Source organism: Heliconius melpomene, chromosome 8 (assembly GCF_056956725.1).
Source record: "Heliconius melpomene rosina isolate 202511_hmr_F chromosome 8, ASM5695672v1, whole genome shotgun sequence".
Lineage (NCBI taxonomy): Eukaryota > Metazoa > Arthropoda > Insecta > Lepidoptera > Nymphalidae > Heliconius > Heliconius melpomene.
In genome coordinates this window covers 9,718,190-9,731,720 of record NC_140396.1, presented here as the reverse complement: position 1 = coordinate 9,731,720, position 13,531 = coordinate 9,718,190, and the positions used below count along the sequence as shown (strand labels likewise).

Here is a 13,531-nt window from a genome sequence, read left to right as displayed (position 1 = left end):
AAAAAAAACAAAATGCATATGGTCAACTAATTTATTTGTACACAATTTACAAATAAGTTATTTACCTAAAATTGAGTATGTTATTTACATTCAATAATTCAATGTTTAAAAGGTTTTAAAAACCTTGTTTAGCCATTGTATCAAAATAATTGTATATCCAACTCCATACACCACTCAAAACTGCATGTATTTAAAATCCGTTTTGTTATGTGGTAATTCTTGTCTATTGGAATGGAATTTATTAATGAAACGGAATTAGAGTAACTGTTTCTATTCATTCATATACAATCTTGTAACATATTTACACTATCAGTATAAAATTAATACTCTCTACAGTATAGACTTGGTAGTTTTCGTTATATTTCCAAAATATACGAACGAAGGTTTTTTTGTACATATGAACAATATGAACAAATTCATACACTGATATTAAGAAAATAGAAATTAGTACTAAAATGTAAATTTATATTTTTTTTTAGTTTTACTCCAAGTAAATCTCAGAATAAGAAATATAGGATCAATATATTTCATATCACATTGACCTTATTGTTATTTTTTAATTTCGTATTTAGCGTTATCTAAAAAAAAGAAATTAGAATCCAGTCACATTTCTAATAGCTTTCTCCTCATCGTGGGGGGACATCTGTCTGTTGGAATGGAACTCCATGGAGAAGGTCGCGAGGCCTGAGGTCAGAGACCTCACTGTGGAAGAGTAACCAAGGAGCTCGGATAATGGCGCTAGGCACTCTATTACCTGAAGGAAGAGAAATTATTTCATTAAATCTTGATTTGTATCAAAATTACTATCCTGACATCACAATGGTGCAGTGCAGAACCCGTCTTATAGTGAATGCAAAATAGTTGTGAGTTCAATCCCCAATCTTATTTCATTCTCTATGAGAAAAACAACGCTATGGTTGACAAAGCGATGCGTTGAATTCCACATTCAACACAATCTAGATTCTCTCTGCCTACCGTGCTTTGTGGAAAAGAGTGTGAATATATTATCGAGAGAAATATTCAACAAGTATTCTATTTATAATTATAATATCTATACACCAGCACAGGGGCACAAACGTGCGACTGTAAGGGCGACGGTTGTGGGATCGATTCTAACTTAGGGTAGTGAAATATTTAACATTTTTGCTCTGGTAACGAAGCAAAGCGCAGCATTGAATCCCGACACTCAAAACCCAATACCTCAAGAATTTAGCGGAAAGTGGACAACGAAAAATCTTAATGGGAAACGGAGTGTTTAAACACTATGCTCCCAGATTTCCTGTGCCTTCCCTGCTATGTGCGAGATTCACCCATTCCAGTACCTTATTCTTATTTCTAAGATGTATATGTTGTATGTCGGCACGTCGTCTCGCCAAGTCAGTTAGGAGACGAGACGAATATGACTCTGGGACCACCAGTTCCAGGGACATCAGTGGTTCTAACAGCACTGAATCCGCCTCCGCGAATATCTATACGAAGAATACCTTATTATTATTACTTATATGAAAATATATTATTTTATAAAATTTTTTCTTCATATAATTGCGGCCGTCGTGGCATAGTGGCACAGCACGTGGTTTGTGTTCGATTCGCACGTGTTGGAATGAGTTATTTTCATTTCCTCCCTGGTTAAATAAAATAGAGAGTGGCGTGGAGTTATGCCACATAACTAGATAGCTAAGAACAAAAAAAATATAATTTCATTAATGATTTTTTAATAAGCTGAGCACTATAGTTTAAAATTGTTTGACTTTTGTTTTGTTTTTGTGGATTCGATCCTCAATTAAAGCAAATATCTCTGGACATATGGGAATGTTAACATCTATCCTACTAATAAGGTCAGAATGTATAAAGCTACAATAGGAACCCACAGTTACCTTTCTAAGACACTGTGACACGGTAGCAGCGACCACGGACTCGGATGTACCTCGGCCGACTTCGAACCAGTGGAGAGTTACTTGTACGTCTACTAACTGAAAAACATATAGTCTTTAATATAATTTTCTTTAATTTTATATTGAATATTGGAGTTATATTTGTAGCATTACCCCATAGTAGCATTCCATAAAATAGAATACTATGAATATAGAAAATAGCTATAGTACAGGCATCCCTCGTATAACACGGTTAATTCGTACCGTGCTATATCGAAACCGTGTTATACGAAACCAGGTATACCATACTGTACACTGTGTTATATCGAAACCGTGTTATACGAAACTTTGAAATCATACAAATAAAGGCAATGCGTACCGTGTTATATCGAAATCAAATCTTAAGTTGTAAAATTTTATGATAGCTGAAATTTCGTTCCAAATACTACATAAATGAAAAAGGAAGTTACCTTGAAGTTTGTATTAAGAAAAATAAATTAAATTCAATTTTATAATGAAATACAAAAATTAAAAAATACAACAATAAAATATATTCAAAGACTAATAATAACAATTACATAGTATAAAACAAGTAGAAACAGCTTGATGAACGAAAAAAAAGTTCAAATTTAAAATGCATATTTTTCAAAATCGTGTTATACTAATATAATTTCTTGTATCGTGTAATATCGAAACCGTTTTATATTAGTCTCAATTCTTGGACCGTGTAATATCGAAACCGTGTTGTCCAAGTACCGTGTTATACGAGGGACGCCTGTATACTAGTCAGGCAGGTTCAACGTCCGCCCACTTGTTTTACTTTTTATATTGCGAACGCGGCAGAGCTGATTTTATAGTTTGTTTTAATATTGCAAGTGCTTTAAGATGATAGTTCGATTGGAGTTTGGAACCTATAGTATCTATGAAAATTGCTGATTCATCTCAACGTCTGACTCAAAGCGCGACGGCAGTAGGTTCGATTGTCGATTGGGGAATAAATTATTTACATTTCCTTGATCTGATAGAACGATAGTACGGAGTTTCTTAACATTAGGTTCCCTATACTTACCCTGCTCTATTCGAGAACCAGCGAGAAGCTTTAAAAACTAATAAATACTTACAGGGCAACCAAGTTTAGGTCCGTGTAGTAAAGCAGTGGCGAGGCCTTGTTGTATGGCGGACAGGTACCGCGGGTGTATGTGTGCTAAATTAGCTGCGCTTTCTGCTGTCTTGTCGAACCTGGAAGTTAATTATATTTTTGTAAATTGAGAAGTACATAAATAAGAATAACAGTCCCCAGTCATAGAATTAATGAAGGGTCCTTTCAGATTGAAATTCGAAACAAAAATATTAACGCCAATACTTTGCCTTATTTTGCATTCGGGTTAGAGAAATAACATTTTTCTATACGTGTAAAAAAATTTTTAATTTAAAAAAATTCAGGTAGTAAGCAAATACATTGTAAGTTGAGTGGAAGAACTAAATAACGCCAATTATCTTACCGAAGCAAAAAAATAAAAACAATTTATTCCCACAGAGTGAGAATTAAACCGACAACCACCGTTTTACCAGTTAGATAGTCAGTCACAGGTATGCTACTGCACAATATTTCTAAATGAAAGTTTCATTACTATATCAGTATACTCGTATTCACTCTATTTTCCCCATCTAAACTAAAACGCAAAAAATAACCCAAAACAACACCAACCTCAGCACTTTATCCTGACTGATTCCTTTAAGCGTTTTAGCGGACATAATCACTTTAGCCACTTGCTTAGCGTTTCCTATCTTCCTGTCTACGGCCAGGGTCTGTTTGGAAGTGCCTATCAGCGTCTCCTTGTAGGATATCTGAGCTGGACCCAAGTCTACGTCAATTTTATATTCGCGGATTATCCGTTCTTTTATTATTTCAAGGTGAAGTTCTCCCATACCTGAAAATATATTTAATATATTTTCACGCCGTCCAATTTTTGTGACACCGCGTGTCAGCAGAACTCAACACCGCTCTTTGTTTTATTACCAGAGAGAAAATGGTAATAGCTCATTCTTCTGAGTGGTAATTGATCTCAAAATCGTCGCCCTTCAACTCGCTGCAATGCAATATCTAGTAAATTGGGCGAAAAGTGGGAAATGGAAAATCATAACACTTAGTTCCCTCCGCCTATGCTGCTATTCTGGAAAAACCGTATTACAAAAACTTACCAGCCAACACCATCTGACCAGTATCATCATCAGTGGTGACCCTCAAACTTGGATCTTCCCGTTGCAATTCCGCCAGGGCTGTCTCCAGGGCACTTTGATACGCTGCACTGGGTGGTTCGATAGAACAAAGGAACACTGGCTCCGGTATCGTGTTACCTGGGGGATGTAAGTTATATACTGTTAGTAGGTATTCAATTAGACAAAAACCATAAACTATCAATGTAGAATAACTTAGGGAAACAAATAGGAGCCTAAAGAAAAATAAATCACCAATTCTGAAGGTAATCCTAGTCCCGATACGCTTGTATCGGTTCTTTTGAAGAGACAATTAAATTCATTCATATTTTCATTTTCTTAACTATAATTTTAATTTAATATGAAAATGTAATCAGAATTATGAGGAATGGAGTGCTAAGTTACTACACTAGGTCTCTCTGCCTACCCTTCTATATATGGAATTCAGCATGAAGATAAAAAAAAGCCTAATCAGCTTAACTCACCTATTCCCAATAAAACATCAGCAATTTCATTGACCGTGGGTTCTGTATCCAGGGTTTGCAGCCTCTGGCGAGCGCTGGGCAGCATCAGGTCCTCGCGAAGATTTGGGTCCTTGAGGAGAGAGGTTAGTTGTTCATTGGCTCGCTTTGCTGCTGATTGGTTTAGCGTTATGAGATCTCCTGACATTGTTGCCTGAAAACGAGATTTTTATTACTTTAGAGAAAGAAAAATGTTTTATTATTTGGGATGTGACGATGCACAGCATCTGTGACAGGGCGCTGTATACTTCCCTTTGATTATCCAATGATTTTCACTTCCGGTTGCTGTTTTCGACCAATCAGCGATTCGCCGGAAGTCACGTGGTCCCAGGTGGTAGGGCGCCGGAACGTATAAAAGGCGACACTACGCTTCTTACCTCATAGCGTCGTTATTTCCCATCAGAGTAACATTGTTTAAAAGTGAAAGTGCTGTGGTAAGTGTAGTGTTGGAGGTGGAATTTCTTCACATCGTGAATCGGATTTCTATATCGGGCCTACTCCTGGGAAGGCCTCCAGCAAAGATGTTCATCCTCATCAGAGAATTTGTTTTTGTGAAAATCAAAGGTAAAAAATGGACAACGGGTGAGTCATTTGAACCTCTTGTTTAACAAGTATCTACATGCATGTAATTCTGTTCTATTGCTTGGTATCATATATACCAATACAGTAGTGGATTCTGAGCTTCACCGAACACGACTGTGTTATAACCTAGAATAAAGTGTAGGTATATGTCTCAGATTTTCAACAGTTATGGCCCAATTTTATTCAGCTAACGGGCATTGCAAAAAAGCAAGAGGACTCGTCGCTTGTTTAACGCTCTTACGAGACGAGACGAGACGAGACGTTCTCGGCATAATATCATGCGATGTAAACGGAGTTTACTAAATAAATCGGTTTTCACCGAGTTTACTTAGTTGTATATTATCTAGTAATATACTACCTTCGTTTAAATGCGATAAATTCGTTAGGAGCGTATCCTGAACGAGTTATCAAATATATAACAGATTCTATTCTCATCATATATATATTTAATAATTGCCAGTTGTCAAAACCAGATGGCGTTGCCTGTCACTATGACGTGACACCGACAATCAGAAATGGGATCGGAACAAGCTCTGGTCCCAATCACCTTATACTCCGATATATATAAAGTCTGTCTATTTTTAGATAATCTTTTTTTTTATTTAAGGATAATTACTAAATTTATTGAAATGCTGTATTCGCTAGGAGCGTATCCTAAGCAAGTTAACGAATACTCAGAAGAATTAGACATAAGGATTCGAAGACAATTTCAAAGCCTTCTGGCAGGAAAAGTGTTTCAAACACGGAATATCGGAGGTTCATTTTCTCAATCCTAGAGGAGTGACGATAAAGGAATTGTGGATTTGCTGTTTATTCGTAGTTACTGCCATCACTATGAAAGTCATAACATTTAGCAATGGGCTCCATAGTATTTAGCAATCACGAGATCTTCTGTATGGCCTCTTCGGCAAAGATTCTAGCCAGTCACCTTATCTTAGTTGCCTTAAGGGGGACTCGGGCTATTACTTGACATAAGGTATGCCCAATTATTTAAAGTGCATTTATCCGTACAATAGAATTTAAAGAAGCTCGGTACTATTTTAATTAGAAATGCTCTCAATTGTACGGGAGGGGGGCAGTTATAAGGAGGCTGCCTCTGAGCGTATCGGAGGCAGTGGCTGATGGTTTGGGCTCCGTAGGCCCTTCCCGGTTTAATCGCGGGAATGCATCTAGCCATTTACCTCCATGCCACCAATAATCCTTTTCCAAGATTATTTGAAGCAGTTAGACCTTCGTCAACCGTACAAGCATCAAAAAAAAAAAAAAAAAATTGAGAAGCATGCGTTAAGCATAAAAATCTAGTATACATTTAATTATACATTAGCAATTGTCAAGTAATGAGTGCATACCAATATTCTGGCCTTTCCGCGAGTGAGAATCCGGCGACTGGTAACACAAGCCCAGAACTTAGCACAAGAGTCTTGCATGATTGTTAATAACTTTATTTAAATGTAACAGTATCTTTCTGTATACATTGTGTTGAGAAATACGGAGCCTGCCTCTGGGTATATCGGAGACGGGTGTAGATGGTTTGGGGCTTTGAAAACTCTTTTCTACTTAATAATGAGCATTCTCCATATCATCTCTAACTTTATCCAATAAGAATTTTCAAGCGGTTCGAGAAAGCAAGGATAGAAAATAGTTCGACTCACGTTCGACAACTGATAAAGCAAACCAATAGGAAATTTTCTAATAGATAACGAATGGTTTATAAATGATATATGGATTGTTAAGTAATGGATATAAAGAAGCAATATGTCTAAAACTAAAGTCCACATAAGTATTATAAAAAGTCACCGAAGGTTTCTTTGGCTAATTTGGTATTATCTTCGTGCCAGTGAGTGCACATCCCCGTGAGTACCTCGGCAAAAGTACTTAATACCTGACGTACTGTATAATAGAAACTGTGTATCCCTGTTGTGCATCCCAGTCACCATCAGAATTGAAGCTGATGTAGTGGAAGAAATCTATAATCAAGCATCCAGCTAGAAAATGCGGAGGCAACACATAGGTTAATATTTGGAAGAAGTAAAATTTGCATCTAAATAGAAACATTTCCTTCTATTTAGAGTAAGAAGCAGGAGAAAGTGGAAAAAAAAGCGGTTAAATAATTCAGAAGACAAGTCAAGACCAAATTAAAGTCTCCAGTTGGGCCTGTCAAGCAGTGAATTGTATTGTATTAGGACCTTTTATTACTGAAGTGGTCAGATATGAAATGCGAGAATTACAGACAACCTTTTATTACTAAGTTGTTGGATACCATAAAGTATGATTCCAGAGCTTTGGCTTGATTTGGTTCCAAAGCTGGGAAAAGCTAATGAAAACATGAGGGCTGTGTGAAGGTAGTTGTGCCAATTATTACTGTCAAGTCTTGTTATATGATGTCTATATATATATACCTTGGGCGATATCCACGTGCGTAACGTAGGTATTCCGCTGCGTATTGCCATGAGTTTTGCATAAACTGAACCTGGCTAGCGAGGTGTACACGCAGTCGCAACTCCAATATGGCGGAGAGCATGTTGGATGTCTACGACATCATTAAGTCCGGGGAAATCGGACGTTTAAATTGAGTACATCTGTATTTAAATGGTATAAATTTTGACACTGTAAACTAAAAGCGAATTTCAGAGAGTGAATTATTGTAGTTCTAAAATACAGCTAAGAAGCGATTATAAAATTGATAACTTTATATGTAAATCTATAGTAGTATCAATTACTTATAACTTTATTACACTTCGAAGAATGATATAATCATTAGTCGGCCTAAATTTTGGCTGAAAAACTAATGAGCTTATAAACTCAAATTGTCTAGCGCGTCGTATGTCAAGTCCAGTTTTCTTCAAAACCGTACCTAAGTAGCAGATAGGATATTCATATCATGAATTGTCGGTCTGGTTGCGGTTCGGGTGAGCCATCAGGTCATTGATGCTTTTATGAAGTTATAATACTCAAAGTGGGTGATGATGGACTCAAGTATTAAATTTTACAAAGGCGTTCAAAGGTTTGACCAGTTTAACTCTAAATGGAAAAAAAAAAAAATTGGAACATATTACTGGGCTAAGTACATAGTATTTGGTAGAGCATTCTATTAAATGCTCTAGTGTTATTAATATATGGTACTAATGTCATCAATTACAAGGTAAAGTTAACTCTAGAAACTACTTCATCATCATCATCAGCCGGTCCTCGTCCACTGCTGGACATAGGCCGGTCCAATGGCACGCCACTGAGCTCGATCTTCAGCTCTTCAGCCGTTCATCCAGCCGTTGCCCGCCGCCGCCTTTGCGAATATCGTCGCCCCATCTCGCGGGAGGACGTCCTACATTACGCTTGGCGAGGCGTGGTACCTACTCTAGAACGCGTCTCTGCTTACTATAAATTTATTATAGATGTTAAAGGAAGTATGGAGTTGGTTGGTCTGAGCCGGAGATAGTTTCCAATAGACCGGACGACATTTTCATTGGCATTTCGATCCTGCTCGTACTTCTAACATCATATTTCGTTTAGAAATATTTCGGTGAAACAGGTGAGACCTGTTGAAAATTACGCTCTGTCGAGTCTGAGACGGTGGTGTCATCCTAAGAAAAATGTTGTGCTAGATTCTACATTAAGAAACTAGCTAGACCACCGGAAACAGGCTACAAAAGGTAACAATTTTGTTGTGTAATTTAGAGGGGAGGCTACGCAAGCGCTTCATGAATAATAATCGATACTTATATAAAAAGGTTAGTAAATCAATATCAAAAGTGAGCACGTCTAGCTTTATTATTTAGACGGTTATGAAAGCTTCCTTTCATACTCATGCTTATCAGCGAGTTGCAAAACATCTTCTAAAATTTGTTTGTATGCAGATTATAAGTAAATCTAATAATTGAAGTTAGATTATTTTGGCTCTGCTTCCGGCAGAGCGATTATCAATTGAATTAGAAAATTAAGCAATTTACAATTCTTGGTTTTTCAAATTGCTTATAAATAAAACAATGTTACTCATGTTTTTTGTGGTTTTACAGATCAATTTATCTGAAGGTATCAGAATCAATTTATACAATCATTCTGATTTAGATCACATAGCGTCGTGCGTGGTCACCAGGAGTTATAAACACGTCTCTCACAGATGCTGTGCATCGTCACATCCCAAATAATAGTACAAGTTTTACATAACAATAAAACTTGTATTATTGTGGAGAGACGATGCACAGCATCATTTTAAGGCTCCTGGTGAGAATCTGCTATGAGGTAAGAAGCGTAGTGTCGCCTTTTATACGTTCCGGCGCCCTACCACCTGGGACCACGTGACTTCCGGCGAATCGCTGATTGGTCGAAAACAGCAACCGGAAGTGAAAATCATTGGATAATCAAAGGGAAGTATACAGCGCCCTCTCACAGATGCTGTGCATCGTCTCTCCACAATAATACAAGTTTTATTGTTATGTAAAACTTGTACTATTATTATCAAAAAGGATGTATACACATGCATGTTTCTTTATTTCATTTGATGTACTTTATGTTACCAAATCTAGGTACCAAAAAATTTAATGAAATAGTGTTTTTTATCTGGTGTAAAGTACCAAAAAAGAAAAAGTTAGTAATAAGGGTTACTTGCCTTGAGTCCACTAACAACAGCGATATCACCTTTTGTCACTTTTTCCACAGGGCGATACTCGTCCGCCAGAGCCACATACAGCAATCCTGTCTAAAAGGTTTTAATATCTCCAACATAAACTACAATTTTATTTAAAATTCAAGCAATTTTGACTTTGACTATAAAAAGTGAAATGTCACCTTAATGGTCTAAGTATATATGTATTTATGTTAATTGTAATTAAACAGCTTTAAAAGAACTGACTTTACGTAAAGATAGTTGTTTTTTAATTAAAATATATTTTATATTTTATTTAAAAAACAGCTACGATTAATTTACAAAATCCTACAAATGCTGCTTATTTTATGAAAATTAATAAAACTTTTCTTACCCAAATTAAACCTAATTTAAAGTTAAAAAAAATTATATAAAAACCTGTTCACTCTTCTCCTTAGCCAAATTATAAATCTTCTGTCCCTTATTTATTTCCCCACTATACAGCCTTAAGAAAGTTAGCACGCCTCTCTGATCATCATGTTGCACTTTAAACACTTTGGCTGCTAAATCACTTTGAAAACATTTATATAACTTACTCCCTTCTACAGGAGATGGAAGAAAAGAGATCACAGCATCAATTAAAGTCTGAACACCAATATTTTTGTAAGAACTACCACATAAAATGGGAAAAGCTTTCATTTCTATAGTACACCTTCTTATTGCATTTTCAATTTCACTCCTGTCCATATTGTCTAAAGATTCTTTCTCTATTATTATGTCAGCCAGACTATCGTCTAAAGAAGATAGTGTGTCTATAATATTTCTATGGGCTTCCATGGAAGATTCCCATAGTTTACCATGGGATTTTTCTGTTAGTTGACGGCGTATGTAGTTCTGTCCTCGACCTTGAGTCCAGATCACTTCCTCTAATGTTATAAGGTCGATAAGTCCTGTAATACATAAGTGAAGTTAAGTATTGTAACTTATTTTGTTTATTAACGTACTAAAGTCATATTTTTACTATAATATATGGTATACTAGAGGCCAGACATAGCGCAGGGGAACAAAGTGTAAACGTGAGTGGTCGTGGATTCGATCAACACCAGAACATATGAAATATTTTCTTAAATTTATATTTCCATTTCTTCGCTCTGGTGTCGAGGCAAAGCGTAGCGTTGAGTTCCGCCAGTCAGCACGCCTCAATGCTTCTTGAATTCGGCGGAAAGTGGGGAACGGAGTGGTGTATCACTAAGTTCCCTCTGTCTATCCTACCTGGTAAGCGTAAGTGAAGCTGATTTTTTTAAAATTTTTACTATGTTTATGTAATTCTCATAAAAAAAATTTAAAAAAGTTACGTGAAATCTTAGAGAATTTAAGAAAACTTGAAAACTATATTAACTTACTGCTATACTATATATAATATTCATAACTATGTATGTTGGGACAGCACAATTTATATTGGTTCAAGTCATAAATATGTGCATACAAAAATTAGATTTCAAATAACTTATACACATACCTATCAATCTATCCTCATGTACTAAAGTTTTATGTAACATGAGGGGTGTGACTTGCAATTTGTCTTCAACAGACCTAGCACAAGCCACAGCATCAGCGTCATTGCGGTCCATTTTATTAAGATAAATAAGACGAGGAACTTTGTAGTTGTTTGCTTGACGCCATACTGTGAGTGTTTGGGCTTCTACACCTGTTTAATTATGTTAACTTTTGAGTTTATACATAAGTGTTTTTATACACTAGCAAAAAATATATAGAAACATAATAATATTAACTCTTAGACAATTAAGCAAGACATTCTTATAAGAATATTGACATAACTTGAAGAATTGTATGGCTTAATCATTGTCAATGAGTATTTGGACAATTTCTCAGAGGCATGGCTTTGAGTTGCAAAGACTTGTTCCTACATACTCTTCAGTATCAAGTGGGCTACACTAGAAAAACTCTGTAAGCTGTAATCCACTTCTCACTTTTTGCTCTTTCATGCAGGCAATGTGTAGGCCATATTGTTAGTTTGACAACCAATGTGGAAGAAAGGTCCTTGAATTGCGACCATGTCTCGGCAAAAGCAATACAATATAAAGAAGACAGCGGGAATTCACTGTATTCAAAGGACACAGGACCGGACTAGCATTAGAGTGGCTAGCATTAGGGGAGGCCTAAGTCCAGCAGCAGACTGTGAAATGTTGATGGATGGATGGTATGGTCAAATTAGAGGAACATTTTTCTGTTTAATTATAAATCGCTCAAATAATAACATTCTTCGAAATAAAATTTTTACTGACAACCAATGTAACAATATTGTATATGAATATATGAATACAAATTTCATTCTGGCATTTCTAAAATATTAGCTAAACTAGGGAGTATATTTAAGAACAAAAAGTAAAGCACAAAAGGAAAGTCACTAGGTTTTCTCTTCCTACACCACAAAACATGACACTCAATATTACTATATAAAAACATAATACCAGCAGATCCATCCAAAACCACAACAGCTCCATCCAATACTGAGAGACTTTGTTCAACTTCCATTGTAAAATCTATATGTCCTGGGGTATCAATAAGATTTATTTGGTGACCACTCCAAGGAAATGATACTGCTGCAGCTATATTAAAAATATATATAAATGTTAGTTATTAATATTAAGGGCCCTAGGCAGAGGCACATTGAGGGGGCAAAGGGGGGTCATCATGCCCCCAGGCGCCGCTCATAGAGTGGCACCAAATAGTCCGCAAAACTATTTAAACATACATATAAAATGATATTGTGTTCAGCTGGGGGGGTGCTGTAAAAATATTTTGCCCCGGGCGTGAGTTAAGCTCGCTACGCCACTGGCCCTAGGGGCACAGTGGTGCACTCACCACTCAGGGCAGTAAATTATTTCCTCACTCTGGTAATGTGCAATGCAATGTCAATTTTTATCACTCAACACACACAATGTCTTAAAAATCGGGCAGTGCATAAGAAATGGAGTCTTAATTTTTTTTCCATATTGCTGATATATTTATATCATCTATTATAATTTACCATAAAAAATATTATGTTGCTTGTGTAGCATATTTTCTAAAACAACATACATGTGATGGTAATTCCTCTCTGGCGCTCTTGCTCCATATAGTCGGTAACAGTGTTTCCATGATGTACTTCACCCATAGATCTAATTGTACCAGAGTAAAAGAGCATACGCTCTGTGGTTGTGGTTTTGCCTAATAATAAAAAATACCGTATTAGGTTAGAATGAATACATTAATACCGATCTGTATGCAATGTGTAATTATTTGATTTTATTTTAAATGTAATTTAGTTATACCACGATAAATTAATTAGCATTAGATGTGATATAAGTATAACCTAACCTGCATCTATGTGAGCTAAAATACCGATATTGCGAATTTTGTTAATATTTTTTTCCTGGATGTTTTCCGAACTGCAATATTTCCGTATCTGCACATTTTTTATAATTTTTCTGTAATAATTCACGATACAAAAACTCTTCATATCACTATTTACAAATGTCAACAAAACGTCACTCACATAAATAAATATTTCAAATTTTGACAGGTTAATAACAAATCAGAAATTTAAACATTATCATTAAATATACTGAACGTCTTTCTGTACTTCTTAACTCGTCCTTAATATTTTTTACTTCTATTATACTATGTCATTATCATTAAAGTTTTTAATCTTAATATTTAATGTTTGAATTATCAATATTATTTTGCTGATT

General features: G+C 35.8%; 1 protein-coding gene across 2 annotated transcripts; it reads right to left on the bottom strand.

Moving 5' to 3' along the window:
* Positions 1-19: 19 nt before the first annotated feature.
* Positions 20-13,352, bottom strand: mRRF2 (mitochondrial ribosome recycling factor 2). 2 transcript variants are annotated; one of them, XM_085189239.1, is made up of 13 exons: positions 13,158-13,352; positions 12,879-13,007; positions 12,269-12,406; positions 11,296-11,484; positions 10,215-10,726; positions 9,801-9,890; positions 4,577-4,766; positions 4,077-4,232; positions 3,583-3,805; positions 2,996-3,113; positions 1,878-1,973; positions 1,323-1,469; positions 20-754 (listed from the first exon to the last, which is right to left on the bottom strand). In XM_085189239.1, exons 1-13 carry the CDS (start codon positions 13,297-13,299, stop codon positions 593-595), a joined length of 2,292 nt encoding a protein of 763 aa, XP_085045365.1. In that variant the 5' UTR covers positions 13,300-13,352; the 3' UTR covers positions 20-592. The 2 variants fall into 2 exon arrangements, with proteins under 2 accessions (XP_085045365.1, XP_085045366.1); XM_085189240.1 differs by lacking the exon at positions 13,158-13,352 and having other exon boundaries at positions 12,829-12,937.
* Between the last annotated feature and the right edge of the window lie 179 nt (positions 13,353-13,531).

What these genes read in the sequence shown, in the direction of transcription:
- mRRF2 (XM_085189239.1), bottom strand. Translation starts at nt 13,299, where the DNA reads ATGAAGAGTTTTTGTATCGTGAATTATTACAGAAAAATTATAAAAAAT. An exon ending in TTTAGCTCACATAGATGCAG is followed by an intron (nt 13,008 to 13,157) that starts GTTAGGTTATAC and finishes TTTTATTATTAG; the next exon opens with GCAAAACCACAACCACAGAG. An exon ending in TGGTCAGATGGTGTTGGCTG is followed by an intron (nt 3,806 to 4,076) that starts GTAAGTTTTTGT and finishes ATATATTTTCAG; the next exon opens with GTATGGGAGAACTTCACCTT.